General features: G+C 62.9%; 1 protein-coding gene and 1 long non-coding RNA gene across 6 annotated transcripts; one reads left to right on the top strand and one right to left on the bottom strand.

Annotated features, from left to right (window-relative positions):
- Nucleotides 1–90: 90 nt before the first annotated feature.
- LOC140599037 (uncharacterized) lies at nt 91–7,951 on the bottom strand. Of its 2 annotated transcripts, none has more exons than XR_012001688.1 (4): nt 7,763–7,951; nt 6,120–6,198; nt 1,662–2,013; nt 91–222 (listed from the first exon to the last, which is right to left on the bottom strand). It is a non-coding gene; the product is annotated as an uncharacterized lncRNA (long non-coding RNA). The 2 variants fall into 2 exon arrangements; XR_012001689.1 differs by having other exon boundaries at nt 7,736–7,950.
- SLC67A1 (solute carrier family 67 member 1) lies at nt 4,824–27,504 on the top strand. 4 transcript variants are annotated; one of them, XM_072758714.1, is made up of 11 exons: nt 4,824–5,160; nt 7,503–7,793; nt 10,783–10,880; nt 11,870–12,030; nt 12,267–12,399; nt 19,382–19,500; nt 20,222–20,329; nt 21,286–21,386; nt 24,889–24,990; nt 25,230–25,350; nt 27,269–27,504. In XM_072758714.1, the coding sequence occupies exons 2-11, from the start codon at nt 7,656–7,658 to the stop codon at nt 27,454–27,456; spliced, it is 1,269 nt and encodes a 422-aa protein (XP_072614815.1). In that variant the 5' UTR covers nt 4,824–5,160; nt 7,503–7,655; the 3' UTR covers nt 27,457–27,504. The 4 variants fall into 4 exon arrangements, with proteins under 4 accessions (XP_072614815.1, XP_072614816.1, XP_072614814.1 ...); XM_072758715.1 differs by lacking the exon at nt 4,824–5,160 and adding an exon at nt 6,720–6,977; XM_072758713.1 differs by lacking the exon at nt 4,824–5,160 and having other exon boundaries at nt 7,586–7,793; nt 11,855–12,030.
- The last annotated feature ends 193 nt before the right edge of the window (nt 27,505–27,697 follow it).

The raw sequence follows: 27,697 nt of genomic DNA, 5'->3' as shown, positions 1-27,697 counted from the left end.
GGCTTCAGTGGCCAGGCGTGCAGGCCTGGGACTCCAGCCTGGGAGCTGGTGACATCTCAACGGCATCGAGGAGCACAGGAGGCTTCCAGCTTGGGGTCCAGGGTCCTGAGATTTAATGGTGGCATCAGGTGCCGTGAGCAGAGGTTGGAAGGGGGGCAAGGAATCGGTGAAGTCAGGCAGGCAGGAAATCATGGTGGCCCCAGGCCAGAGCAGACGTGGGTCCTGGAAAGACAAGGTCAGAGGGTGCTGGGACCCTGGGGTATGGTGCATGACTAAGGAGAGGCCAGGAGGGGTTGGGAAGGATGGTTGCAAGAGGTACCTCCATGATGCTGGGTGCCCCTTTGCTGGGGGGACAGAGGGGATGACCCTAGCCCACAGCCACCCCCAGAGTGTGGGTGGGCCCGGATTCCTGCTCGCGGCCACGTGGCTTTTCCACCTCTGGCCACTCCATGCCCGCAGTATTCTCGTGGTGAGGGGGCTGGGGCAGGGAACAAGGGAGGGGGCACTGCCTGGCCAAGCACAAGCCTTTGTGCTTTAGAGTCAGAGCAACTGCCTCTTACTGGCTGTGTGACCCTGGAGAAGTCACTTAACCTCTCTGTATCTCTGTTTTCTCACCTGTAAGGCTCCTGATGGGGCTCGGGGGCCATGTCCACATGAGCCTGGCACAGTGGTCGGCACCCTCCTTGTCCTAGAGTGGCAGGCAATCACAGCCCCAACACCAGTGGCACCTCCAGCTGCCACTGTAATTTAAACTGGACTTTTGCTCTGAGCACAGGGACGTGGGCTGGTGGGGAGATGCAGACCCCAACACGGGCACGCATGCCCCCCACCCAGTCACAGGCAGTCCCCTAATAACTTGTCAGGCAGAGCAGAATGGTCTTTACACACTAGGCAGCTGGACAGTGCCACCGTCCCCTCCAGAGCCCAGAGGCCCATGGGATGCAGGTCATTCATCATGACTCTGGAGGCCTGGCTCCACTGAACACTCAGACCCATCCCACCCAGCTGTGTGCATGCCCAGTGCTCAACAGGGTCCTGAGCCAGCCCCGGCTGGATGCTGGTCGGCACCCAGCTGCTGCTGGTGGCACCCTCTCTGTGCTGGGCAGCCCCGTGCATGCACCTTATATGCCAGTTATCTCATTAATCCTCCCAGACGGCAGATATGGTCCTGTCCAGTTCACAGACAGAGATACAATCTTGAGAGCACAAGCCCCTTGTCAAGACCTGGAATGCACACAGGCTGCTGGGGTTTTACGGTTGGAGCCTCCCTGAGGAGCCCCCTGCCCCGGATGCTCTGAATTCTGATTTATGGAAAATAGTGAAGCAAGTGACTGCCTTTGGGTTGGACATTAGCTATGGTAGCCTGGCAGGCCCCTGTTGGCAGTGTGACCTTGAGCAGGCCCTCCTCCTCGAATGTCCAATCAGGTTCTAGGCTAGGAGTGTTTCCCTGGGACCTCAGGGGGGGGCCTCCCCTCCAGTGGCTTCCAGGCTGGTGGGTGGAGTCAGAAACAGGTGAATAAGCCAGGGCAGGTTTGGGGCTGCTGGGTGCAGAGGGGCCAGCTGCCTGATGGAACAGGCTCTGGGGAAGGTTTTCAGGGCCGTGACTCGTGCTGAGTCCCATGGGGGCCAGGGGCAGAGTGGATGCTGGGGCTATCACTCACTCTTCTTCAGTTCACTCGAGATGTGTGCAAGAGCCAGCCATTCCTGGAATGGAGCAGGGGCCCAGGAGCCTTGGGGTGGGAGGCACCAGGTCCCCTAGAATCTCGCCCAGCCGGGTGACAGGGTGTCCGGAGTGTGGAAGGGAAGCCAATGTCGGTGTGGTGGCCCCCAGCAGACACCAAACAGCCAGGCACCTTAAAAGTGCCATCCAGGCAGGGGAAGGTGGCCGGGTGACAGCCACGGAGTTCTCCAGAGTAGGAAGGGGTTTGTGAGTTTGTGACTTCTGGTTTCCTGAAAGTTCTTCCTGCTTCTTTCTGGATGGATTCTCTATTGAGTTTCCAATGGACAGAGGTTCTAGAAGACACCAGATGTGGGATTAGATGGTCAGAACATGGTGTTGCCTCTTCCAGATGGTGCTCGGAAGAGATTTGGGTACCTAAGAGGCATTTGCAGACCTCCAGGCCCCACCCCCCAGGCATGTGTTGTTGGGAGACCAAAGCCCCGGGGCTCATGAAGAGGAGTGTATTCCTGCCACACATCCTGCCTTGGTTTCCCCACTGCAGCCTGGTGGACAGGTGCGGAGCTGCTCTCTCTGAGGCCTGCTCCCCTGGGAAGTTCAAAGGCCTGTGTCTTCCTGCATCCGGACTGCCCTTCCGCCCTCCCACACCCCCTCAGAGGCCCTTGCCAGGGCAGACCACCAGCTGCTGGCCACTTCCCCTCCGGCCTCCCTGGATGGACACCCCCTCCTTTGAAGCTGTTCCTTCCCGAGTACGGAAGTCAGGGTGAGGCGTCCCTCGAGGGTGCTGGAGGTGGGGACCTCATGACCTTGTGGTTCTCACCCAGCGTCCTCCCTCCCTCCCTCAGGCCAAGGTCCAGCATGAGTCTGTCTGGCCTCCAGGGATCCATAAAGGGAGAGTGACCAGCCATCCAGGTTTGTCCCCATTTTTACCTGGAAAGCCCCATGTCCCAGAAACACCTCAGGCCAAGTCTGAGTTTCCCAAGACAGGGTCCCCTGTTCCTCCTCTGTTCTGGTCGCCCAGACCATTGTGGGAGGAAGGGGACCTGACCACCCCACACTGTCCCACTGGAGAGTGTCAGGTCTCCAGTCTGCAGGCCTCCCACCACGGACGCCTCCAGCAGCCTGCTGGGCCCTGGAGTGAGGGACCCTGTGTCCCAGCACACAGCCCGGAGAAGAGCAAAGCCCAGTGTGAGCCCGGTGAGTGCTTGTGCGTCCCAGGACCCCAGCTTCTCCCCCCTGAGCAGGCTCCTGCCCTCATTCCACCTGATTCTGGGGTCGCTGGATCACCAGAGGCCGGTGGAGAAGCCCCCTGGGGATGCGGCCATGCTATAACCTAAAGGCTTCAATCCCACACACTTACCTAGAGGGTGAGTCAGAACCGACCCAACACTCAGCTGGAGAGAACCAGCCTTGGACAAGGCGCAGCCCCCCCAGGCCCCCGCCCAGACCCCGACCCCAGCAGCCTATTTGCAGACTCCAGCTCTGGAAGATTCCTTGGCACCTGCCAGCACAACCCCTTGTGTGGCACCTGCAAAATGACTCTGCCCTCTAAGACCCTAAACCAAACAGCCTCTGGGAAGGAGCTGGTGAGCCAAGGCCCCCCGCCACCCTCAGTGGGCTGGGGCGCCCCTTATAAGGCTCTGACTCCCAGGACAGCGCACCAGGTGGAAGCAGGAGCCGCACACCCTCCCCCAAGCTGAGGCCCCAGCACAGACGCGTCTGACGCCCCTGCTGGCCGCGGCCCGGAACAGCACCTCCGCGGTCCCGCCGCCGACCAGGTCCTGCCACCAAAACCCCGGGGCATCCCTGAAGAGGCAACGCTTGAGGTGGGCCCCCGGGGAGTAATAGCAGAATGAGCACCGCTGACCTCTCATCGACCCTCAAAAGGGCTCATCTCCCGAGGATGGTGCCCGAATTCAAGCCTCCAGCTCAGACCCCGGCTGCAAACCACACTCTCCTGCAGCCTGCGCTGACCCACGTCTCCGCCCACCTGGGCAGGGAGTTCCAGCATGTTCTCCCTGGAGAAACCCCCACCTCCTGGCTAATGGCAGGCCATACTGCAGGTGCTCTCTCGGCCCCGCCCCGTCCATCAGGACACCAGCTCTTCCTTCCCCAGGTGTGCAGAGTCCCGCCACCCCCTCCGCTGCCCCCTCACCCTACTGGGACAGCAAGGCTCCCTGTGCTGGCCCTTCCCCCCACTTCCCCCTCGTCTGCCCAGTCCCTGATCTGCACATCAGCCAGAGGCTCCTTCTGGAAGAACATAAGGGAAGCTCAGAATCCTGCAGTGGCTCCGTTGCAGAGCAAAACCCACACGCTCACAATCACTATGTAATTTACCTATCACACATACTGGGTATTATCTACCCCCTCACACATACACACACACACATGCACACACAGCACACATACATGCACACACCTGTACATATGTGTGTACGTGTGTACATGTGCTCACATATATGCACGCACATGCATATACATATATGTGGTGTACTTGCACACCCATGTGTCTACCAGCATACGATTGCACATGCACATACATGCATGCACACGCGTACATGCACCTGTGTGCACACGCACATGAACATACGTGCACTCTCAGGCTCACTATAACAAGCCACACCGGGGCAGTCACATTTGTGGGTTGAGTATCCCCAGCACCTGGCCCAGAGCTCAGCGCACAGTGGGTCCTCAACAAATGCCGGTCGGCCTCAGCAAGGCTGCCTATTGTGCAGCCCATCCCCAGTTCGGATGCCCGGGCAGGCCCTTGGGTCCTGCCAGCTCTGGGAGACAGCCATGGGTCTCACCCTCCAGCATACCTAAGCCAGAGGGACCCTCCCCAGGGCACACCTCCCCTTCACCCCGTGCCTCCCCCTCCCAACCCTCTGGGGCTCCCCCGGGGCCTTACTGTGGCCAACCAGACCCTCAGAGATCTGGCCTCACCACCCCTCTCCAGAATTAAGTCTAGCCCCATACACACCTTTGCCCCCACCCCATCAAAGGTTCTCAGCTTTCAAAACACCTGAAGTTGGGCTCAGCTCTCAGTCTGGCAGGCCCTTCCTGCACCTGGCCAACCTTCGCTTATCCTCAAGACTCCTCCTTATCCTCCTGTCACCTCCTCTGAGATGCCCTCCTCCCTAACCCCGCCCCTGATTCCTGCAGGCGCCTGGATCAGCCTTGCCCAGGAGAATTGTGGCTCTGGGGCTGGGCGCGAGTCCTAGAGAAGTGCCCGGTGAGTGCTGAGGGGCCGAGTGGGCAGGGCAGGCTAGCCTGGAGAAGGAAGAGCCATTGGGGCTTCCAAGTTCCCCCACTCCTCTCTCCTCCTGCGGCCCAGAGGGCAGTTTTCCCACACTCTCAGCACCAGGAAGCTCCCCGCCCACACGGAGGAGCTGGTCATGACAAATACTCAGGTAGAGCCGATTACTGCTGCTCCAACCAGTTCCAAGCTCTCCAAGACCCTGCTGGACGCAGGAGGAAGGGAGGTGAGTAACCAGCTCCTTCCTGCCCACCCCACGTGCTCTGCAGTGGCCTCGGGCTCCCTCACCTGCCCTGGGGCAGGCTGCAGACTCTCACTCCTCCCTCTCCTGCCTCCTGACCCCCAACTCCTGCCCAGAGAACCCAGAAGGAGCCAGATGATGTCCCGGCCTCCTGACCAGGTCTGTGGCCTTGGGGGGTGTGGAGCCTCCTGGAGACAGTCCCATCCCCTACCTCACCCTCACAGAGCACTGAACCACCTGGACTCCAGTCCTCCTCCCAGGGCTCCTGCATCTCACACACCGTCCCCGTCACCCCAGGGCAACCCTTCCTGGAAGTTCTTCTGGGAACTCCCTGCTGGTCCACCTGCCCCGGCTCTGGGCTCTCAGTGCAGCCCCTGAGGCTGGCAGAGAGCAGGGGGTCCCTTCCCCAGGTACAAACACAAGTCCCCCATTTCCACCATGGGGATGGAGTTCTTCCTCAAACAGAGGCCCGCTATGTGGGGGGTGCGGTGTGAGCCACACCCCCTGCTGACCTAGGCCAGATGGCCCCTGTCCTGAAATCAGGCCCGCTATAGGGCCCCAGGCTCCCTGGCTGTGCCCCTAACAGCTGGGCGTTGGTTTCCCCCCAGCTGTCCCTGGGCACCCCAGGAGGACCTTGGTGGCTGTCGGCTCCACCTGGCTGGGCTCCTCGGAACTGGCAGTTTTCTGCTCCGTTGAGCTGTAGTTAACAAAAGGCTGAGGGGACTTTGGCTTTGACATCTGGGCCTGTGGCCTGGCGCCGGGGGCGGGGCCACCGTGTCCTACACCAGCATCCGGTTCCTTATCTGGGGAATCATGTCTGATTCCAAGGGGGCATCTGTGTGCTCCCGAGGACTCCACAGGGGATCGGGATCAGGGGCTGTAAGCATTCCACTGCCCCCCCAAGTCCTCCCCCACCCCCAGGGACCACTTGAAGCCAGGTGTACCTGCATTCCGTGGGTCTCTGCTGGCCCCGACCAAGGGGTGAAATGGCAGCTGAGTGACATGAAGGATTGATCCACTGGTCTGTAGGGGGAGGTGGGGAGAGGGCTCAGGAGCTGTTTCCAGAAATGCCCCATTCCCCAGCCCCTCCTCTGGGTCTCTGTGCAGACAGTGGGGGCAAGGGGCAAACAAGGATCCCTGCCCTCCTCCCCCTCTCCCTTCCTTCCCTCTACTTGTCTCCCCTCCTATCCTTTCCTGCGCTGTCCCCGGTCCCTCTGCCTTGTCCTCCTCCCACTCTGTCCACCTGATGTGTGGACTAGACACCTGGCCCCCTTCTAGAAGTCAGACTCCCTGCCTCCCCCACCAACCTGGAAGAAAAGCTGTGGGGGGAGGCACCATGCCCCTCGAGACACGTTGGGCCAGAGTCCCCGGCACCCCAGGAAGGCTGGTGTCCCAGGTCCCCAGAGAGCAGGGGTACCCAAGCCCAGCAACGGAAGGGCCAGGCCAGAGCCCACCCCAGGAGAGCTCACCCCACTGGATCAGAACCCTAGGATGAGGCAGGCACCAGAGCTCACTCTGGCAAGGGCATCCCCTGGTGTGCACTCATTGCAGTGTGGAGCCTCTGAGCAGCCAGCCGGGTGCCCCTGACCTGAGGCTCTCAACCTCTACCCACCTCCCCCAGCCTCCCTGAACCTGGAGGGGGAGGGTGCCAGAAGCAGCAGTCCTGGGCTTCCTCCTGCTGTCACCCAGGCTGGACCCCAGGCTCTGAAGCCCACCCTTGGGGCAGGGGCTTCTGTGGAGCCACAGAATTGAGTTTCTGCCAGCTGGGGGGCTGGAGAGCAGACCTCGCCCTGCAGCAGAAGGTACACAGAGCTGCCCTGCCTGGGGGTCCTGGAAAGCTAAGCTGTATCCCCCACCGCACCCTCAGGCCACTCCCGATGCCCCCTTGGGGTGTGCCTGGGGGATTGGGGGCGGGGGGGTAAACCTTCCTCTAGAACTGCTCCATCGTGGTGGGGGGTACACTGTGGGCCTAAGGAGCCGCTCTCCCAGCAACAGGGCCCCAAAAAACAAGGCCCACACATGCGGGAGGCGCCTACCTGAACTGCAGCCAGCAACCATCTGGGCCTCTAAAATGGGGCTCCCCTCATTAAATGGGGTGCTGGTGCCTTCCTGTGTAAGGCACGTGGGGCACAGAGCCCGGCCCCCACAAGCCAGCAGGGCCTCTGTTGCAGGTTCCCAGGGAGCCATGTGCCCCCACACTCAGAGTTGTCAGTGGTGCAGGCGGAGGGCCACCTGCCATGTTCTCCGAGGGCAAGAGTGGCCTGATCTCGCACAGTAGGTGGCTAGAAGCCCGGCTGGGGGTCCTGCAGCACTGGCCTCTCCCACAGGCGCTCTCCTCGACTCAAGGCCAGGCTGGGCACTGCCCTCCTCCCGCCCCGTGACTCAGCACCCTTGCCCAGCACAACAGGACTTTTGCCCCCTGCCCGCTGTGCCGGCTTCCTGCTCGGATCCGGCTAGGCTCTTCTGCTGCACCTGCTAGGATGCTGGGAGCCCCTGGGGCCCGGGGCCAGTACTCCAGGGGGACAGGCACCCTGGGCCGTCTCCGGATCATCGTCCTCACCTATGTGCTGGTTGCCCTGGAGCTCACCTGCCTCTTCATGCGGTTCTCCATCCTGCCGGTGAGTCCCTGCCCGCAAGGGGCCTGGCCACCGGCATGCAGGAACTGTCCCTCTCACTTTCCCTGTGTGCCACAGCAGGGGCCAGGGGTGGGGGCCCAGGGCTGCCCAGGCCACTCACCACGCTGGAGCTGAGCAAGCTGTAGAGCCTGGGGACTGTGCCTCTTGGTCCATCCATCAGCACTTTTTGTGCTCTGGTGCACGGCCAGCCCTGGGGAGGAGCCACAGGGAGCCACCCCCACTGTCTCACAGTCATTCTTGTGGCCCTGCCTTGCTCTGGGCTGGCCTGGCCCTGTCCCTCCCACGCCCTGGGGGCCATTGCCCTATTGATCCACCGCACCCGCTGGGTTCTGTCCTTCCTGTTCACAGGCCTCGGCTCAGGCCAGCCTCCTCCGGGACACCTGCAGACGCTAGAACCTCTTCCCCACCATCCAGATCCTGCGTGGTCAGCCCTCCTGCAGGTGGCCCACGCCCCACATCCTGTGGCACGATATTGAATTACTTGTCTCCCCAGCCAGGGCATGAGGGCGGGCCTGGCCCCATCTCCTCCTCTGTGGCCTCCCCAGATCTGGAACTCTGCCCACGATAGTAGGCGGGTGGTTAGAGGCCACTTTTAAAGAACCCCTAGGGGGTTCTCCTGAGCAGCCTGTGCCCCGGGGATCCGGGCAGGAGAGGGCACTGCCTCTGCCACCACGGTGGGCATGGCAGGGGCTCCCCACCAGACAGTGAGCCTTGACTCCCTGCCTCTAAGCCCTGACTCCATCCTTAGCAGCCCGGGGGCCTGGGCAGACGCCTTGCCATCCCATCGTGAATGGGCCACAATGTCCCTCCCTGGGAAGGTTGGTGCAGGGAATGCCAGTGAATAGTGAAAGGCCCAGAGCAAGGCTGGAGCTCCCAGCAAGGTTGCATGTTTTGTTCTTTAAATGCTCACCGAGTCCTTACTGTGTGCACCCTTTCTCAGAACTTGGATTATAGCAGATGTAGACTCACGATCCGAGTCTTAGACTGTGCTGTGTGCAAAATAAGGCCTGCTGCAGGGGCTGAGGGTGCCCACAGACAGCTGGTGGGTTTGAGGGCAGGAAAGCCTCCCCCAGAAGGCAGCCTTAAAGGAAACAAAGAGCAAGCCAGGCTGGTGCAAAGGCCCTGGGGTAGTAGTGAGAACAGTGCAGCTAGAGAGGAGGGAGGGGAGGGCAGGAGAGGGGAGGCAAAGCTCCAGAAAGACGGCTGGCAGGGGAAGGCAGGAAGCTGCTAGCCTTGGGGACTGTGGTGAAGTCAAGCACAGTAGTTGCCAATGGACTGGATGTGGCTGTGGGAAGGCAGAGGCATCAGTGATGGAACAGTGGAGCCAGTGTCTGGGGGAGGCCATGGGAGCCAGTTCTGGATGTCCTGAATTCCAGATGCTTCTGGACACGGAGTGGAGAGCCAGGGCAGTTGAGAGGTCCTGGGGTGGCAGCGGCTGCCTGGGACCCAGCCTGGTTCCCTGGAGTGAGTGTGAGCAGAGCAGGAGTGCGGGGTCATGTGGGAGGGGGGTGCGGGCACCCAGCGGGTGTGCGGTGGGAGAGGCAGAGGCTAGGAAGCTCCTCCGTCCAAGGGTTTTGCTGTAAAGGGAACAAGGTTTGGGGTGGTGGCCAGAGGGGAGGGGTGGAGGGAAAACAGGAGAGACAGCGGCAGGTGTGCTTCCCTTAATGGAGCCAGAGAGAGGAGGCGCTGGGGAGGTGGGATGCCGAAGAGACAGAGACTCAGGTGAGGACAACGCAGGTGGGCAGGTGTGGCAGCAGGGATATGAGGGGAGGACGAGGCAGGTTTGAGAGGGAGGAGAAGGTGGGATGCAGGGAGGGGGGGGGGAGCGTGGGCTCGCTGGGGAACGGGGATGATGGTCTGGACAGCCAGCAGGGCTCTGGCTTCTCCGGCCTCACTCAGCAGCCCCGTTCCCCTCTGTCCCATTCTGGGAGGAGAGGGAGGGAGGAGGGGGATCGCTAGTTGCCCTGGGATGCCAGCTGCCCTGGGGAGGGGGGTGTGTGAGAAAGAAGGCAGAGGGATGCCCATGACTGAGCTTTCGGAAGAGTACAGGGTGTGAGGTTAGGGATGAGGGACATTTGCTTTCTGGGGCTCCCTGGCAAAGCACCAAACACTGGTGGCAGCAGGGGGGAGGGTGGGGTGGTCTTTGCTGCCTCTTCTAGCTTCTGCTGATCCCAGACATTCCCCACATGTTCCAATATCTGCCTCTAACTCCTGACATGGCTGTTTCTCTAGGTGTGTCCATGTCCCAAATCCCCCTATGTAGAAAGACCCCAAACCCACCCTAATGACCTCACCCGAACTTGATTCCCTCTGTAGAGACTGTATCTCCAAATAAGGTCACATTCTGAATACTGAGCAATAGGACTTCAACAGAGTTGGGGGGGGGATTCAACCCATTATAGGGGGGCTCACTGGAGGGAGGGGCCAGGACCTCAGAGGCCAGAGTGGGGGACAGAGCCGCTACAGGATGTTGAAGTCAGAGGAGTAGAGAGGGCTAATCTGGGGTTCCCAGACTCCTCTGTTCCCTGGAGAGACACTGGGCACTACCTTTACCTCCCCAGAGGGGTTCCAGGGGAGCCTGGAAGCCCCAAAGAGCAAGCCTGTGTCCTACTGGGAAATGGGCCACCTTCTGGAGGTCATCAGGGCATTTGGGGACAATCTCTAGCTGGTCTGGAAGATGCTACAGCCCACCAGGCAGCTTCAAGTGAATGAAGCCAAAATGGTGGTCTCTCCTGCATCAGGTGTGCTCCACAGAGGGGAGGGAGGGCCAGTGGCCGCCTTCACCGGGCCCTGGGCCTAGTGAAGCCTGGACCCAGAGGTCCCAATGGGCTCGGCTCACGGCTATGAGAAGAGAAGCTGAGTTCTGGGCCCCCCTGCAGAGTGGCCAGAGGGGTGCCCTCCCACCCACTCCCTACCCACTGAGGACGCAGGACCCCCTGCCCCTTCCCACGGGCCTCTCCTGTGTTTGCAGTACCTGACTCGGCAGCTGGGCCTGGACTCTGTGGCTTTCGGCTACCTGCAGACCACCTTCGGGGTGCTTCAGCTGCTGGGCGGGCCACTATTTGGCAGGTACTGTCAGGTGGGGAAGTTTGGGGGCCCTCCCCTGCCATGACCTGGGTCTGCCCCTCAGAGGTCATGGGCTGGGTCATGCCGGCTTCCCAGACCTGACCCTGGGCCCACTAGGGTGATGGCAACTCCTGTTCCAAAGAGGGGGACGCTGAGCCCAGGACATCTATTTATCAGGCTAGTAAAGCCCCTGCCCCCCATTTCCACCAACGCTGGTTTGCAGCCACACAGAGAATCATACTAGCAATGCTCTCATGGCTGCACACGTCCACCTGGACTGAGCTGGGGGTCCCAGAAGAAACTCTTCTGGACCCCCAGACCCCCACCGGTCTCAGGGAGGCGGGAGCATTGGGCCCAGGGCCATCGGCAGGCCTCCTCCCGCAGGAGTCAGATCTTTAGGGTAACTGTGCAGAAAAGGGGCTGCAGAGGCAGCAGTCAGACAGAGCATGGGCCCCGGAGAGGACAGGTGCAGATAGGGCTGGAGCCTGGGAGATATTTTATTTTATTTTTTAAGATTTTATGTATTTATCCGGGAGAGAGAGAGAGGGAGCATGAGCAAGGGGAGCAGTAGAGGGAGAGGGAGAAGCAGATGCCCCGCTGAGCCCCCCCCCCAAGGTGGGGCTGGCCCCCCGGGGCCCTGAGGTCACAACCTGAGCCTAAGGCAGATGTTTCTCCCGCTGAGCCCCCTGGGAGACACTTTCTGTAAAACACACACACCCCGGTGCTCCATCTGGACCCCACAAGGTCTGCTCAAAGGGAGTAGGAATGCTGGGCTGGGTCAGACACCCCATCACTGAAAACTGCCCCAGTGGAAGGATGGGGAAGCCGAGACCCCACAGGGACCATGGGCACCCAGGTCTCCCTGGTGGCCATGAGCAGATCCCGGGGCCTAGAGATCGCAGCCCCAGGGGGTGGGCGTCAGCGGCAGAGGGGGCGGGGGGGGGGGGAGGGCCCGCCTACTCTCCGCGGCCTCACAGGTTTGGGCCCCCCAGGTTCGCCGACCAGCGTGGGGCGCGGGCCGCGTTCACGCTCAGCTTCCTGGCGGGATCCGCCTTCTACCTGCTTCTGGCGGCCGCCTGCAGCCCGAGCCTGCCCGGCCTGGCCTTGCTCTGCGCTGCGCCCCTGCCCGCCGCGCTGGCGCACGGGCTGCCAGGTAGTGCCAGGCGGGGTGCCTCCTGGCTGCGGGAGGACTTGGGGGGGGGCTCGTGGGGTCACCTGGCCCCGGTGCGACCTGGGGAGGTGGGGTGGGGCGTGGCCAGAGCCAGAGGGCGGGACGGGGGTCACGCTCTCGGGGCCAGGCGGGGCGCACAGCAGGGGTGACACTGGGGCGCGGCCTGGGCCCCACGGGCTCCGCCAGGGGCCCCGCGCTCAGCCCCCCGCCTCCCCCAGCCGCCCAGATGGTCATAGCGGACCTGTCTGCGCCCGAGGAGCGGCCGGCGGCCCTGGGCCGGCTGGGCCTGTGCTTCGGCGTCGGCATGATCCTCGGCTCGCTGCTCGGCGGGACCCTGAGCGCCGCGTGCGGGTGAGCGGCCGAGGCGGGCTGGAGGGCGGGGTGCGGCGGGCCCCGGGAAGGAAAGCTGGGGGGGGAGGGCGGGCCGGGGGGCGGGGGGCCGGGGCGGGACTGCAGCCCCGCCCACCCGCCGCTTCCCCGCCAGGCGGACACCGCGCACCCACCGTCAACAGGCGCTGCAGCCCCGCAGGGTGCGCATCGGGGCAGCGCCCGCACAGGGTAACCCCCCCCCCCCCCCCCCCCCCGCCTCTTGGCCCCAGGAGGTCCCAGCTGGGGGGACCTGCTGCCGTCAGGGGTCACGGGGTAGTCAGGCTGAACCTAGAAAACCAGAGGGCAGGCCCTGGAGGCGGGGTCCCGGCAGGCCAGTGGGCGCCCTGGGGGCGGCTTCTGGAGGTTTTGGAACTGCACTGAGCTGTCTGTGCAGCGGCCCTAGGAGTGCCCTCCCCCACCCCCAGGGAGAAGAGCTTGACCTTGGACCCGGCCCACCTAGCCCTGGAGAGGCCACATCAGGCCAGGGAGGGGAGCCTCGTTTCAGCTGGGAGACCGGCGCCCCACCCAGTTCCTCCTCCCCACCCCTAGCACCCCAACACTCACTCCAGATCAGCCTCTTTCATAGGAATGGACCTTGCCCCTGACCTTCATTCAGACGCAGCCTTTGCTTTCAGTTCGGAAGCAGGAGCCCAGCTGTGGGTGGAGGCCCGGTGCCAGCTAGTGACCCAACCGCCCTGTGCAGGGCTAGGGGAGCTGCCCTGGGACTCCGCTCAGGGGAGGAGCCCTCCTGGTGTCTGAATCACACACACACACACACACACACACACACACACACTCATACACAAGCACACAGGCCTTCCAGTCTTGGGTGAACCCTCTGCCAGCCCTGGGCCTCTGGGGGCATCAGCTCCCCCAGGCTCCCCAAGTACCTTCCAGACAGACCTCAACAGCAGTAGATGTGGGCGGGGCATGGCTGATCTCTAGGGACTAGAGAAGAGGAGGGGAGGGTGACCTCGTTACCCAGCTTCCTCTGGACGGAAGTCCTTGACCCCACCTGTCTCCTCCCCAGTACTTTCACCAGAGCCTGGCTTGTGGATGTCTGTCTCTGCTCAGGCAGGAGGCTGCAGTGGGGAAGGTGGTGCTCCCTTCACCTGTTCCCTCACCACTATTTACTGAACAGCTACTAAGTGCCCTGGGATTCTAGGTTCTGGGACACGGCGGTGATGAGGCCAAGTCCTCGGATAAAGTGAAAATGATATGTATTTCTATAATGTCAGGGTGAGCTGCATGGAGTCAAAAGTAATACAGCAGGATTAAGGGCAGATGGACAGATGGCCTCCAGGGCCTCACCCGAAGGAGTTGAGAAGGGTGGCAGGAGGACGTCTGGGGAGGCAAAGCCCCACCAGATGCAAAGGCCCTGAGGTTGGGGAAGGGAAGAGGCTGGTATGGCTGGAGTGGGGGAACAGGGAAGGGATGGAGGGGAGGTGCACAGGGAGCCAGGCCAGGGAGCCTGAGTGTGACCCAGCTACTGTGTGGAGAACAGGGGAGCAAGGGCCACTTCAGGGAGACCAGTGAGGTGGCTATTGTACCAGTCCAGGCAGGAGGGGGCAGCTGGACCAGGGAGGGCAGTGGAGGGAGAGGGCAGAGGGCAGGGTATGCCTGGGTTTTGCTGATGGGTGGGATGCGGGTGTGAACACAGGGCCATGCCTGGACCCTGGGTCGGCCCTGGGCGAGCCATGAATCCTGCTGAGATCTGAGCAATCCGTGGTGCTGGAGGGATCCGGGTCACATTGGGCTGAGTCTGGTGCCTGTTAGGCTGTGGGTTGGGCAGCTGTGGGTCACTCAGCTGAGTGAGGGGGTGTGTAGTGGGCAGAGCAGGGCTATGTCCTCATATGGGTGGTTTTTAAGCCCTGGGAACTGGTTCAGGTTGAGCCCTGAGCCCAGACCTGGCACTTCATATTAGAAGCGGGGCTCAAGGGAAAGACACAGTGAGGACAGGAAGGGAGCGAGATCCAGGAGAATATTGCAGAAGCCAAGAGGCGTGTGGGTCACAGAGGGGAGGGCCCTGCCACTGGGGTGGTGGGAGCAAGAGAAAGAGGATCGGGGGCATATTAGGGGGATCAGGGGGTAAAGAAGGTGCAGGAGAGGGAGAGGCAGGGCAGGGAGGAGCCCCCAGGCTGCCCCACCCACCTGGGCTCTCAGCAGCCCAGCCACCCGCTACCGTGGACCTCGGGGCACCTACTGTCACCTACCTGGACAGGTGCTCTCACCTGTGAAATGTCCAGGGTGTGCGGGGATAGGTGGGGAAACAGGTCCCCGGGAGAGGGTGTCTCCTCCATGGAGCTCCAGGTCTCCATCCTGTGCCCCACGGCAAGGGCCAGCGCCCTGTCTCCCTGTCTCCCCGCCGCAAAGACCACATCCCGCCTCCCTTCCCTGTCCCCAGTAGAAATCCAGGCACATTGTCAGGGCTCCTCGTCCATCACCTTCCTGCCCAGTCTGTACCCTGTGACCCATCCTCCGAAAGGGCTCAGCCATGCCCCCTACCTCCGGGGCAGCGGGGGTGAGGGGGAGGAAGTGGCTTTGGCAGCCTCAGGATGTGGGACGGGCACTGGTATAACTGGTTTGGGCTCAGCGGGGAGCTCCAGCTGGGAGGCCAGGGCCCTGAGTCACTTAGCAGGTGGGGAGCACTCTGTGACTCACGGCTCTGAATTAGGTCCCAGGGGATGGGGTCCAGGGGCTCCTGGAAAAGGGAGCCATCCGGCGAACCCTGCTGGCACCCTGCCGGGTGAGCCCCCCAGCCCGACTCCTGGACTTGGTGTGGGCAGGCCTCCCACCACCTGATTCTGAGGGGCTGGTTCCCACAAAGTCACGGGGTATAGTCAAGGCCCTGGTCCCTGGAAGGGCTCGGGGTTTGGACAGATGCCCATGGGGATAGCAATTCCTTTAGGCTTGGGAGGATTTGCAGCCGGCCAGGGCAGCTTCTGCTCCCGGAGGTCAGGCAAACTGACTCTGTGTCACGGTCACCGGGCAGCCCTGCTGAGTACTCGCTGGCCAGTGAGTGGCCCTGCCCTGGCCCCAGCACTGCCACCAGCTTTGCCCACTGGGCCCTCGGTGACTCAGAGGGAATTTACTATGCTCCTTATCTCCCTGAGGACTTGGGATGTTATCTCAGCCTTTGGTCTGGCCTGGGGAATGGGAAGCCCTTATCCTGCTGACAGGGTTTCCGCCCCGGTGACACGGTGACACCACTGCTTCCCCTGGAAGTTAATGAGTAAACACTCAGGGCTGCCCTGAATGACTGAGACAGAGTGCGTGGTGGCTCAGCCCAGCAGCCTACTACACTTGCTGCTCATGCAGTCTCACCGAGGCTCTGCAGGGTCAGCCAGGCCTGCTGATGCCCACCATGGGAGGGTAGGAGGGGACACAGAGACCCAGCAGAAGGACCCTGCGTGTTCCAGACACTGGGAAGTGCACAAACAGGGCCCAGCTGGCCCAGAGCAAGCTCAGTTGAGACCTGACAGGGGAGGGAGAAGTCAATTGTTGAAGGTGGGACTGGGATGGGTGAGGCCAAGGGAAAGCCTGTGCAAAGGCCCTGGGGCAGGAAGGAGCTTGGGGCATGGGGCATGCTTGGAGGCCTGTGTGGAAGCAGAGGGATCAAGTGCTCAGGGAACACAGAGGACTACAAAGGGTCAGGCCAGACAAGGCTTTTCATCCTTTTTTTCTGGGCCCCAGAAGCTAGAGGGAGGCTGAATCAGGAGTGGCCCCACAGACTTTCATTTTCAGACATTGTTCTAGTGACAGTGTCATGGGATTGGGGAGGGCAGGGTGACTCCAGGTTGGACAGCCAATGACTTTCACATCCTTGTGTCACAGGAAGCTGGGTCCCAGCTGACCCCAGTCTGTCCCCCAGGTTGGATAGGAGAGGGCCCGGGGACCCTCAGGGCAGGGGCGAGGGCAGCACTGGCTTTGTGAGTACTGTCACCTTGTGGTCGGAGAGGACAAAAGCATAGCACCCACACAGGGTGGGCAGATGGCCTGGCCCACTGCCCTCCTGACGACGTCATGTTGGTGAACGGCAGGCCCCAAGCTAAGGACGAAAGGCAGGTCGCAGTTAGCCGTACCGTTCCACCAGCGCCAGCAACTGGCCACGACAAACTGTGGCCGGTGGGCAGGGCTCCAGGCTGGCCAGGCAGCCCCTGGGGACCCGTGCAGCCCTCGGTGTCCCGAGAGGGTGGCCCTCATTGCATCTGAATGAGGTCACTGCAGAGAAGGGCAAAAGGACAGAAAGATCCAGCAAGGTCACTGCAGAGAAGGGCAAAAGGACAGAAAGACGGATGTCCGGAGTCCTGCCCGGGGGTCCCTTCATGGCCTGCATCCCTCGGGCCTCCTGTCCGTCCATTCAACCAAAACCCAAAGGGGTGGGTAGGCAGAGACACCCTGAACGTGGCCTGCCCTCGGGGTCCACACTCAATCTGTAACCCGGCTCCAACGAGCCAACAACCGGACGCGGCCGTCCACAATCCTGCAGAAAGGGGGCAGGAGGCCCCGGCGGGGAGTTGACTGTGCCCGGTGCTCAGGGGCGCACCTACCCACACGTCATGGGCAAGGGCGCCAAGCTGCGTCCTGGAGGCCAGAGGGCTCCCAGGCTGAGAGGATGCCCTCCGTGCAGGGTGGGGCGGGGCTGAGCTGGCCGCGTGGTCCCCTGGCCTTCTGCTCCCTCTGGCATCTGTCCTGGGGGGTCGGCGGGGGCCTGCAGGCAGGGAGGACACCCCCACGGCCCCTGGGAAGCTGAGGCCCCCTACTCCCTCTGGGGCCCCCTGGTTTAGCAGCCATCACTGAGGGGTGGGTGCGATGCCACAGGGAGGGCCCTGGCTCTGTGCCGCCGGCCCTCGCTTGTCACCAGCCTCCCAAAATAGCCATCTAAGTGGCCGCCTCTGCTCCCGCGAACTTCCGGGGCATCTGGGGAAGAAAGCAGGTTCTGTCCCTGCCCGCCAGGCCCCAAGCAGTGACGTGCAGGTCCCGAAGAAAGGGCCCTTCTCTCTGGGGCCAGCCATCAGGGCCGGGGAGTCCCTGCCCGCGTCACAGATCCGTTCCTGCTGGCCCCGGCCCTCCCCAGGGGGCTGAGTCCGGGCCTCTGACCCCCTGGCCTATCAGTCGCAGACGTGCCCGTTCATTCAGAAGCCTGGTGGTCAGAAAGCCCGATTATCCACCATCCAGGGCAGTGGGAGTCGGCTGGGGGGCCACAGATGGAGGTGGGGGAAGGAAGGTCAGCTCCGCCCCTGACCAACGGTGTGAGTCTGGGGGGCTCCTAGCCAGAGATGTGGGGTGATCCTGCCCCCACAGCCCCCCTGACCCCAGGTGGAACAGGGTCTTTCCTGCCTGTGGTTTGCCAAGGGAGCTACATGTGTGCGCGTGTGCCCCCGCGTGTCTGTGCGCACGCGTGCAGCAGCAGTGGGCAAGAGCAGGAAGTCCTTTCTCTGCACCCTGCAGAGAGCCGGGGCACCTTGTGTCTATGCCCTGAGGCCTTGCACAGGGCAGGTGTGGGGCTGGTGAATTGGAGTCAGGACCCAGTTCACACAGGGGTTCCCTGGTCTGATGTTCACTGGGGCCTTGGCACAGGGTCCCACCCGGGGCCCACTGGTCCTCGGGGCCATCTACTTCCAACTGATGGAGCAAGCCCCTCTTGGAGGACAAGGTGTTGGGGCTTGTGGAAAGGGCTCTTGCGGGTTGTATAGGCGTTTCCTCTGCTGCTGAGGGGAAGGGCTTCATGGCCGTGCACCAGCCTGGAAGGTCAGAGCAGCCTGGCCCTGTAAGTTCCCATTCTTTCCTATCTTCCCCTCCACACCCTGGAGGGGACAGGTTGGCCTCCAGAAGAAATAGTCATGATCAGGGGGGCCAGCCCCCACCCAGGGCCCATGCTGTCAGGTGACACTGCCTGCCTGGCCACTTGTGCCCTCCATGCGGTGACTCGTGGTTGGGGAGGGACTGTGTCAGGAGCTGACGCCGAGGGGCCTGCCTGAGTGTGGGTCCCTGGTGGTAGTCTGGGCAGGCCGGAGGGAGGGCATCCGAGGGTGGTGTCCGAAGCCCCTTCCCAAGCCCAGCATGGCCAGCCCCACTGGAAGAGGGGCGCAATGGGCAGGGGCTCCTGAGGCCATTGTGAGTGATGGGAAGGAGGCATGAAGGTCGCACGGACACAGATGAGGCCGTGTGGGGTCCCATGGTCTTCTTGCAGGTGGAGCCAAGAGGCAGGCTGGGCCCCCTGCCACCCTTGCACCCCATCCTGGTGTCCTGACCCCAGTGCCACCTGACACATAGCTCCCCATCTGCCCAAAGAGCCAGACGTATGTCACCTAAAGGACGAGGCAAGCCGCTCCCCCCACCCCAGGAGGCTACTCCAGTCCCACCAGAGGGATGAAAACTGCTCTGGTGCCAGGGTCCTTCCTCTGGGAGCTTCAGTTTTCCCCTCTGTAAAATAAGCAGGACCCATGGCCTGCCCCCTTCTGCCGGGTGTATGCAGGGAGCTCCTCCGTGTTCGAAGACACGGCCTGGAGCTGAGCCCTGGGACCCCCGACGTGTGACTCCCCTGCCCTGGCTGGGACCTGTCATCTGGGGGCCTCCCTACCCCTCAGCAGTCTGGGAGCTGCCCATCTCCCGAGAGAAGCCGTCCCTCCCTCCCTCCAGGGCTCAGCTCCGGGGCTCCCGCCACTGCCCACTCTCGGAGACCCGGGGCCCACTTGCCATGGCTGCCAGAGGCTGCAGCTGCGTGTGAGCCTCGGGCCTGGAGACAGCTCCATGTGCTTCTTCATCGCATCACCTCATGAATGTGCCCTGTGAGTCCCGCACCTCCCCCCAGTCACGGGCTGTGGGGATGTGGCTGCTGGGGTTTGAGCTGTTCTCAGCTGTCCAGACCCCAGCTTGGCTGAGGGGCTTATGGAGGAGATGCCGCACGCGGTACCCACACCCAAGGACCCAAGTCCTGTGTGACCACTGCTGTCACCCCCAGGATTCAGTGTCCAGCCTTCGTGGCTCTTGTGGCCAGCCTTGTGGCAGCTGTCCTCAGCTTCACCTGCATCCCCACCAACACTAAGGGGGTTAGCGCCAATGCCCAGGCTACCCCTCCAGGTAAGCCCCACCAGGTATACCCTCCAGGTAGTCCCCAGCAGGTACTCCCCTCCGGGTGGGCCCCACCGGGTACTCCCCTGAAGGTGTGCAGGAACACTGGTCCTGGGGAGTGCCAAGGTGGGGGGCAGAGCGGTGCAGCTGGGACATGTGGGACCTCCCAGGCCCACAAGTGAGGGCAGGGGCTCCACAGAGGAGCCAACAGGGGACCCCTGCCTCTGTGCCCAGTGACTGAAAGCCTGGACCCAGAAAGGTCAGGAGGGAAGACATGCGCCGGGCCCTGGAGGGGATAGAGGCACAGCCAAACTGGCCTCCAGGAGAGCTGGGCAGGTGGGGAGGGCAAGGGGCGCCCAGCCACACGCAGCTGGAAGCCGACGCCACAATGCTCAGAGGTGGTCACTGGGTCAGGAAATGGTGGGTGCTCACAGCCAGACCATGGCCCCCACTCCCCAGCAGCTGTCGGTGGCCAGCAGGTCACACAGGTCGGGGGAGTGAGGGCCAGGGCTGAGCCAGGCTGCCTGCGAGTGGAGGTGCTGTGTTTCTGGGGTGCCTCCCAGGGTCAGTGGGAGCTGAGGGCTTGGCTCTAGGAGTGTGCGGAGCTGCCCCGAGAAGGGGCTCCCCGCCACCCTGCAGGCCTGCCCGCCCCCTCCCAGGGCCCAGGCCAGGTCAGGGAGCTGGGGAGTGGGCCATGCGGTGGTCTGAGCAGCCTCCCGGGGTCCCCTAGGCGCACCCAAGGCCAGCATCTTTGACCTGAAAGCCATCAGCCGCCTGTTGCTGCAGCCCGGTGTCCTGCCCGTGTTCCTGGTCAAGGTGGTGTCCGGCTTCCCCTCTGGTAAGTCCCCGAGCCTGGCGTGGATGCCTCCCTCCGCCGGGGGTCCAAGCTCTGCAGCCTCCCCGTGCCATCACCCATCACATGGGTCCCGGAGGAGAGGCTCCCGGTTCATGCCGAATGGCTGCAGGAGTGAGGGCAGTAGGGCAGCCCCAGTGGCCCAGCGGTTTAGCGCTGCCTTCACCCCAGGGCCTGATCATGGAGTCCCGGGATCGAGTCCCACATCGGGCTCCCTGCACGGAGCCTGCTTCTGCCTCTGCCTGTGTCTCTGCTTCTCTCTCTCTCTGTATCTCACATGAATAAATAAATAAAATCTTAAAAAAAAAAAAAAAAAAGGAGTGAGGGGGTAGAACAGAAAAGCAGTGCCCCTCCCCTGCAGCCCTCAGGCCCCCCTCACACGCAGTCCTCAGTACCCCACCGGGCAGGCTCCAAGCCCCCTGTTCTGGGGTCCTCTAACTGGGAGGCAGCACAGGACAAATTAATGAGGTGTTTTGCTGGCGCCAAAGAGTTCATCTCTTGCCCTCAGAGAGTTCTCACTCTTGCAAAAGCAGAGGTCTCGGGGTTGGGTCCATGGGGGTGAAGGAGGAGGCAGATGTTGCCGGGCCGGGCCCTCACCAGCTGTGCTGGATCCAGGCTGGCTCTTCGGGGCTGACTTCAGTTAAAAGGGTCTTTGGGGGCCACCAGAGGACCTGGGGTCACATCCTCCCACATTGTCAGCCCTGGGGCCCCCCGCCTCCCAACAGCCCTCACACAGGATGCCCTGGGCTCCGGCCAGCCTGGCCACAGGGTAGCTTCTGGCACCTTCCTCGGCACTGTCTCTATTGGTCCCTGGGGCCACGCTTCCCGTGCCTGAGATCCACAGAATCCTCAGGAAAGCTGTCAGGGACCCAGCTGGCGTCACCTGCCAGTCGTCCTTGTGGCTTGGGGACAACCAGGCAGCTGCTCCTTGCCTCTCCTAGGACTGTTCCTGGTCATGTTCTCCATCATCTCCATGGACTTCTTCCAGCTGGATGCCGCTCAGGCCGGCTACCTCACGTCCTTCTTTGGGGTGCTCCAGATGGTGAGTGGCTACCAGGGGCTCAAGGTGTGCCTCGGGTAGGTCAGAGGTCTTCGGATGCGATGGACTGTGCAGCCTGCCTGCCTCAGTTTCTCCATGGCTCGGAGGCTGCCCTGCACTCCTGCCATCCACATTCTGCATGGTTAGCTTCCGGCTGCCCTCCTGCCAGCCGGGGTGCACACTGTGCCCCCAAGTGGGCTTGCCCTCCTGTCCCGGCTCCAGGCTCCCACCAATGGGCCTGTGTCCTGTGTCCACACTCACCCGCCTGGAGGTCCTGTCTGCTGAGAGGGCAGGAAGGAGGCTAGTGCCCAGCAAAGGCTGGTGTCAAGGGTCCACCCAGTGTCCATCTGGCACCCCACTGCGGACGGGCCAGGGCAGGAGTGGTGCCCGTTGTGGGGGGCACATGACAAGGCTGCCCGCCCACAGCAGGCAAGCTCTCCAAGCTGAGGTCCCCGTCTCCTTGTCCATCCAGTGAGGCAGACCACAGTGACTTGTGGGCTGTTTGGTAGATTAAATGAGTGCTCAGAACAGGCCGGGCATCTCGGGGGTCCCACCCAAGTGACAATCACTGTGTCCTCGTGAAATGCCCCGAGACTGGTGGCCCCAGGGCAGGAGGTACCTGAGATGCATGTTCAGGTGGGACAGGTGTCCTGTGTGCCATCTCCCAGGCCCTGGCTCCTCCTAGGCATCTGTGCCAGGCTGGGGGGCCGGGGCAGGGACAGGTGGCGACGCACTGCCGCCGCCCTGGACGCCTGCCCAACAGCCGGAGTGCGGGAGGGGCTATTCTGGGACCGTCTGGGGGGAGGCAGCTTGGGACCTCTCCGGAAGCGCATGACATTCCCAGCACCTCCAGGCCATCTGCTCCCCATGCTGCCGCCACCGCTGGGCCCAGGACCGGTCGGGACCCCGCTGCTAAAATAGTAGCTCCCGTGGCGGCTCCGCAGGGCAGAGGGAGGGCCTTGGCGCCGCGGGCCAGGATGGGCTGGGCGACAAACAAAACAACAACAATGACAGTAAACCAGACTTGGGGCCGCTGGGGCAGGGTTCTAGATGGCTGCCCCCGGCTCTGCCCTGGACCCCGGGGATAGACTAGTAGCCTGCGGCCTGGGCAAGGACCTGGTCCACAGTGGCAACCCTGCCTGAGCTGGGCCTGGGGTTCCAGCACCTGTAGGGATGGCAGGCTACCCTGGGGGTGGCTGCTTCTGGAACCTCTGTGCACAAAGGTGGGGGTCTCACGTCTACAGGGAGACGCCTGAAGGCCCATCAGCACCGCCCCATCCCCAGGCCCCCTAGGGTAGGGTTGCTCACCGAGGGTCCGAGAGGCAGCCCCACTGTAGGGTGAGCCGAGCCTGTGCCTGGCACCCCCCACCTGCTACCTCCCTCCACAAACCATTTCCTGCCCCCTCCTGAAGTGTGGCAGTGGCAGCCGGACCCCAAGGGAACCATGGCATCCCCTGCCCCACTCCCTGGGTGGTCCTAATGCAAGGAGATGGTGGTGTCTCCCCAGGGGACTTGCAGACCCTCCTGTGAGAGCCCCTACTCGGCCAGGTGCTGGGCCACCACAGTGGCAGATCAGCACCCAGCCACCTACACACCTGATGTGTCGGGGTGACCAGGACCTCACGGGAGAACAGGGTCCTCAGAAGGGCAGTGGTCGGGGGCTGGGAGGGCTGCAGGTGCAAAGGCCCTGTGGTAGGGAGCTTGCCAGCTGCTGAGCGGACTGAGGCAGAGGGCCTAGGTTCTGAGGACGCGTTGTGGGGGGTGGTCTGCAGGGCAGGAGGGGCCTGGATGTCCTGAGACTAGGGTGGGGGCTGCAGAGAGGGTCTGCGCAGGGGCTGGATGTGGTCATATGAGGGTCTCTGGGCGCTGTTAGAGAGGGGTGCAAGGAACGTGAGTGCTTCACGGAGCCCATGTTGCCCCTGGGGGAGGTGTGAGCGGACGGGCCTGTTTGTTAACTTCCAGTTCCGTGTAGTAACCTGCAAGACACGGAAGTTTAGGATTTTTTTTTTAATTCATGAAAGACACAGAGAAAGAGAGAGAGGCTGAGACACAGGCAGAGGGAGAAGCAGGCTCCCTGCAGGGGTCCAATGCGGGACTCAATCCCAGGACCCTGGGATCACTCCCTGAGCTGAAGGCAGACGCTCAACCGCTGAGCCACCAGGCGCCCCAGTGTAGGATTTTTTTTAAGCAAATAGGGAAACTGAGGCACAACAGTACCGCCCCAGGGTTTTGGTCTGGGTGTCTATATGTTTTTCTTTTCTTTTTTTTTCTGGGTGTCCATATGAATGGCGAGGCCGGATGTCACCCCACCATGGTCTTGAGAGTCCTCCAGCTGCGCTGTGCTGAGGGACTTGCCTAATAGACTTTCCTCTACAAAAAGAGGCAAACAAATCTAAGATCAGGCAAATCTGAAAGTAGGATTTTTTTTTTAAGGACATTTATTTATGGTTCTGGTTTGAAGCAATTTTGTTAGGCCAGGCAGGCAGTGAGGGGGGCGGGTGACCCCACTGAGCAGGGCTGGGCTAGGTCCACCCCAGGACATGCAGCATGTCCCTAACCCCTGGGGACGCTGACCCCCAGCCTCCCTCCTAGCCCCTGAGGGCACCCCTGGCTCTTGCTGCCTGCCTGGTGGAGGCGGGGAGAGGGCCAGAGGGGACCCCCATCCTGATCTGGGAGCGGCCTGCCCCTGGAGTCCCAGCCCTTCATCCGGCTTCGGGGAAAGGAGCAGTGGCAGGAAAGGGAGCGCCTCACCTTCCCTGGCACCTGTAGGTGCTGGGGTTCACCATCCATCACCCCAAACCCCGCTCCTGCTCTGGGACCTGGGGCAAGTGACACCAGCCTGTGGGCCTCAACTCACCTGCTGTGACTGGGGCGTGGTGAGGACGCAGAGCTGCGGGACCGGTCCCCGCCCGGGGATGGCCCCTGGTGGACAGTGGCTGAGACGTCTGCGGGCCCGCCATGCGGAGGAGCCCACACGGGCACACGTCCCTGGGCTCGGGCCTCCCCATCTGGGACACGCCAGGTCCTGCCCCCGACCAAAGCGCTAAAGACGGGGGCGAAGGGGACAGGGGCCACTGGACGGGGCTTCCCGGGCCACAGGGGTCTCCTACTCTGGAGTCAGGGCCGCACAGCAAGTGCTTCTGGAGGAAACCCCGTAAGCCTTGCCTCCCGAACCTGCCCTCGGCGGTGGTCCGGCCTCCTCGGAGGAACATGTGCTCATCGCACCAGAGATTAAGGACACAGGATGGGTTTCAGAGGGGCCGGTGGCCCTATGAGCGGCTGCACAAGAGAAAAGGTGCATGGGTCAGGGGCCTAGGCAGCCCCATCTCCCCAGGGACCCTGCTGCTGACACACACACTACGAGACCTTCTCTTCTACCCTGACCTGATGGCCGCTAGGTCCAGGAGGGGAACCCCAGGGCTGCGGACAGCAAGGGAGGTCCCCAAGGCAGGGGACAGCCCCGTCCAGACCCCTCCCACCATCACCCCTCCCCCTGCCTCCCCAGGTCATTCAAGGCGTGGTCATCGGGTGGTTGAGCAGCCACTTCTCGGAGGGGACCCTGCTCCGGGCCAGCGTGCTCGTCTTCATCGTGGTGGGAGTGGCCATGGTGAGCCCTTCCCTCAGGGAAGCCCCCCCAACCCAAGGCACCCACGACGAGGGGCGGGGTCCCAGGCCCATCCCCCTACCGTCTGCACACGCCCAGTGCACGTTAGAGCCCCTGGGCCCCTTGGTCCCTCCACTCCCTCCAGGGCCACCCCTCCCTGGGGGGCTTCAAGGATGGGCACTTCTGCCCTGGTCCCGTGCGCCCCCCAGTCGCCATGACCTCCCCGCCTTGCCCTGTGCCAGGCCCTGATGTCCAACGTCCTCCACTTCTGCCTCTTGATGCCTGGCCTGGTCTTCAGCCTGTGTGCCCTCAACGTGGTCACCGACAGCATGCTGACCAAGGCTGTCTCAGCCTCAGACACAGGTGAGAGCCGGGGCGGGCATGCGCTGGGGAGCCTGGGGCCTCCTCTCTGCAAGGCTTGCTGGGCAGTTTCAGGTGGAGCATGCCCGGCCCCAGTGAGCATTGAGTGGGGTGGGCTGCCTGGGGTCTCCATGGGCAAGGCAGGGCTGGCGGGCCACAAGATGGCTCAGGTGACACTCTGCACCCCAGTCTGGGCCAGGCCGGGGGGTGGGGGGCGGGAAGAGGAGGTGTGTGAGGAGGAGAGGAGGGATTCCTGGGAGCGGTGTCCGGCTTGGCTCTGAAGTGTGGGCAGGATTTCCCTAAACAGGAGGGTGGAAAGATGGCAGTGCAGCCATCCCAGCTGGGCAGAGGTGTGGAGTGGGGTGTGGAATGGAAAGTCCCCTGCAGAGGCCAGTCAGGAAGATGGCCCAGGGGTGCCAAGTGTGCTCAGCGCAGGAAGGGGCTTGCCTGCGACGCTGGAACTCGGGAGCCAGTCTTGTGCTCCCTCTAGCACCCGGGGGTGGGGGGATGGGGTGCGGGTGCTTCCTGAATGAGTGAATGAAGGCACGCAGCTAGTTGAATCTGGGACACCCCCAGCCGGCCCCCCTGGACCCCAGGGGGACACAGATGTCCCCAGCCCTCATTCTGCACCTTGCTCTCTTGAGGCTTGAGTCTCCCACCCAGATGCAGGTCCCTGGGCTTGACTGTGCCCCGGCTTCTGCCCATCCCCCACCTCCACTCCCACCCCCACCCCCACCCCCGGTCCAGGCGGGCAGGGGGCAGGCAGAGTTCAGGGGCTCCTGGAGCTGGTGGAGGGTGAAGGACCTAGCAGGCTAGAAAGCTCAGGGGGCCTGTCCAACCCTCGCTCCATCCACCTGGGATGGATGCCAGGGAAGGACAGACGGAGGTCTAGAGGCCCGGATGGGAACCAGGTGGCTGATGGGCAAGGCCTCTTCCCCGGCGGCCCGGCACGGCCTGGAGGGTGGCCTGGAGTGGTGGCCGACACCCAGGAGAGGCCGGGAGAAGGCAGGGGAACAAAGCGAGGAGGGTGGAGGCAGGGCCTGGCAGGGAGGAGGGTGGAGCGTACCCCAGCTACCGACCGGGGCCACCCAGAGCCCCAGGCACCACCCCTCAGCTCGGAAGGAGCCAGGAGCTGGTTCCCAGCACCAGCCTGGGAACCCGAGACCACAGAGGGGGCGTAGTAATTGCTCCCCGGTGTCTGCAGGGCGTGTGGGCGATGGGAGAAGCCGCTCTTAAATTTCCCCCACGCCAGGCCCTGAGCTCGGGCAGGGCCTCACCAGGCCGTTCCCCACTGGCACAGCCGGCTTTCTGATTCCCGGGACGAGGGACGGGGCTCTGAGCCCCAGGAGCCCAGGATCCCCAGACACACGTCATGCTGACAGTACCCCCATGCACGCTTGCCCACATGGGGCACGGCTGCTGGGAGGTACTCAGCAACATGGGTGTCAGGTAGCTGGGAGCACAGGCAGTCAGGTGAGCCTGGGAAGTGGGCACAGAGAGGCAGGCGGGGGGCACGCTCCCGTCCATATGAGGGTGGTCGGGGCTGGAGCGTGATCCTGGGAGTGTCGGCCTGCCTCATACCCCAGCCCCCAGCCCCCAGCCCACCCTACCCGGTTCCAGGCTGGCTGGATGCCATCTCCCTGGCAGGCCTAGAAGGGCAGGGCCTGGCCCATGACCTGTGCAACCCCCCACCTCCCAGGCTCCTCCTGTGCTCTGGAACTTTCCAGGGCAGGGCACAGGCTGAGCTCCACATCTGAGAAGCACCAGTGCAGCTTCTGCACAGCTGGGTGGTCTGGAAAGAGCAGACCTCCACGTCTGGGTGGAGGGAGCTAGGGGAGCAGAGGGATGATGGTGGGGACAGGGGAGGTCTCAGCTGTGTCCAGGGACCCAGTGTGACTTGCCCTCCACCCCCACCCCCCAGGGACCATGCTGGGCCTCTGCGCCTCCATACAGCCCTTGACTCGCACCGTGGGGCCCACCGTGGGCGGCCTCCTGTACCGCAGCTTTGGGGTCCCTGTCTTTGGCCACGTGCAGTTTGCCACCAATGTCCTTGTCCTCCTGGTGCTCTGGAGACAGCCTCTGCCCCAGAAGAGGGACAAAGTCGGGTGACCGTGGTTCCAGGGCACAGACTGGCAATAAATTCCTCCTCCTGCCTGATTTTTGCAAACTCTCATGGGTCACATGGGACCTGGGGGTGAATGATGCAGGGATGTAGCCCCAGAGGCTGGAGAGCTTCCTGGAGGTAGGGGGTGGGGGGCGGCCACAGGGCCCAGGGCTCTCGCAGAGCTGAGTCACCTGAGCTGTCCCTGTGCGTGGGCCCTGCCTCCTGCAGTGCACGGCCAAGGCCAAG

The sequence above is a fragment of the Vulpes vulpes genome, chromosome 5 (genome assembly GCF_048418805.1).
Source record: "Vulpes vulpes isolate BD-2025 chromosome 5, VulVul3, whole genome shotgun sequence".
Lineage (NCBI taxonomy): Eukaryota > Metazoa > Chordata > Mammalia > Carnivora > Canidae > Vulpes > Vulpes vulpes.
The sequence above is the reverse complement of the archived record's forward strand: the minus strand, read 5'-3'. Positions and strand labels throughout refer to the sequence as shown.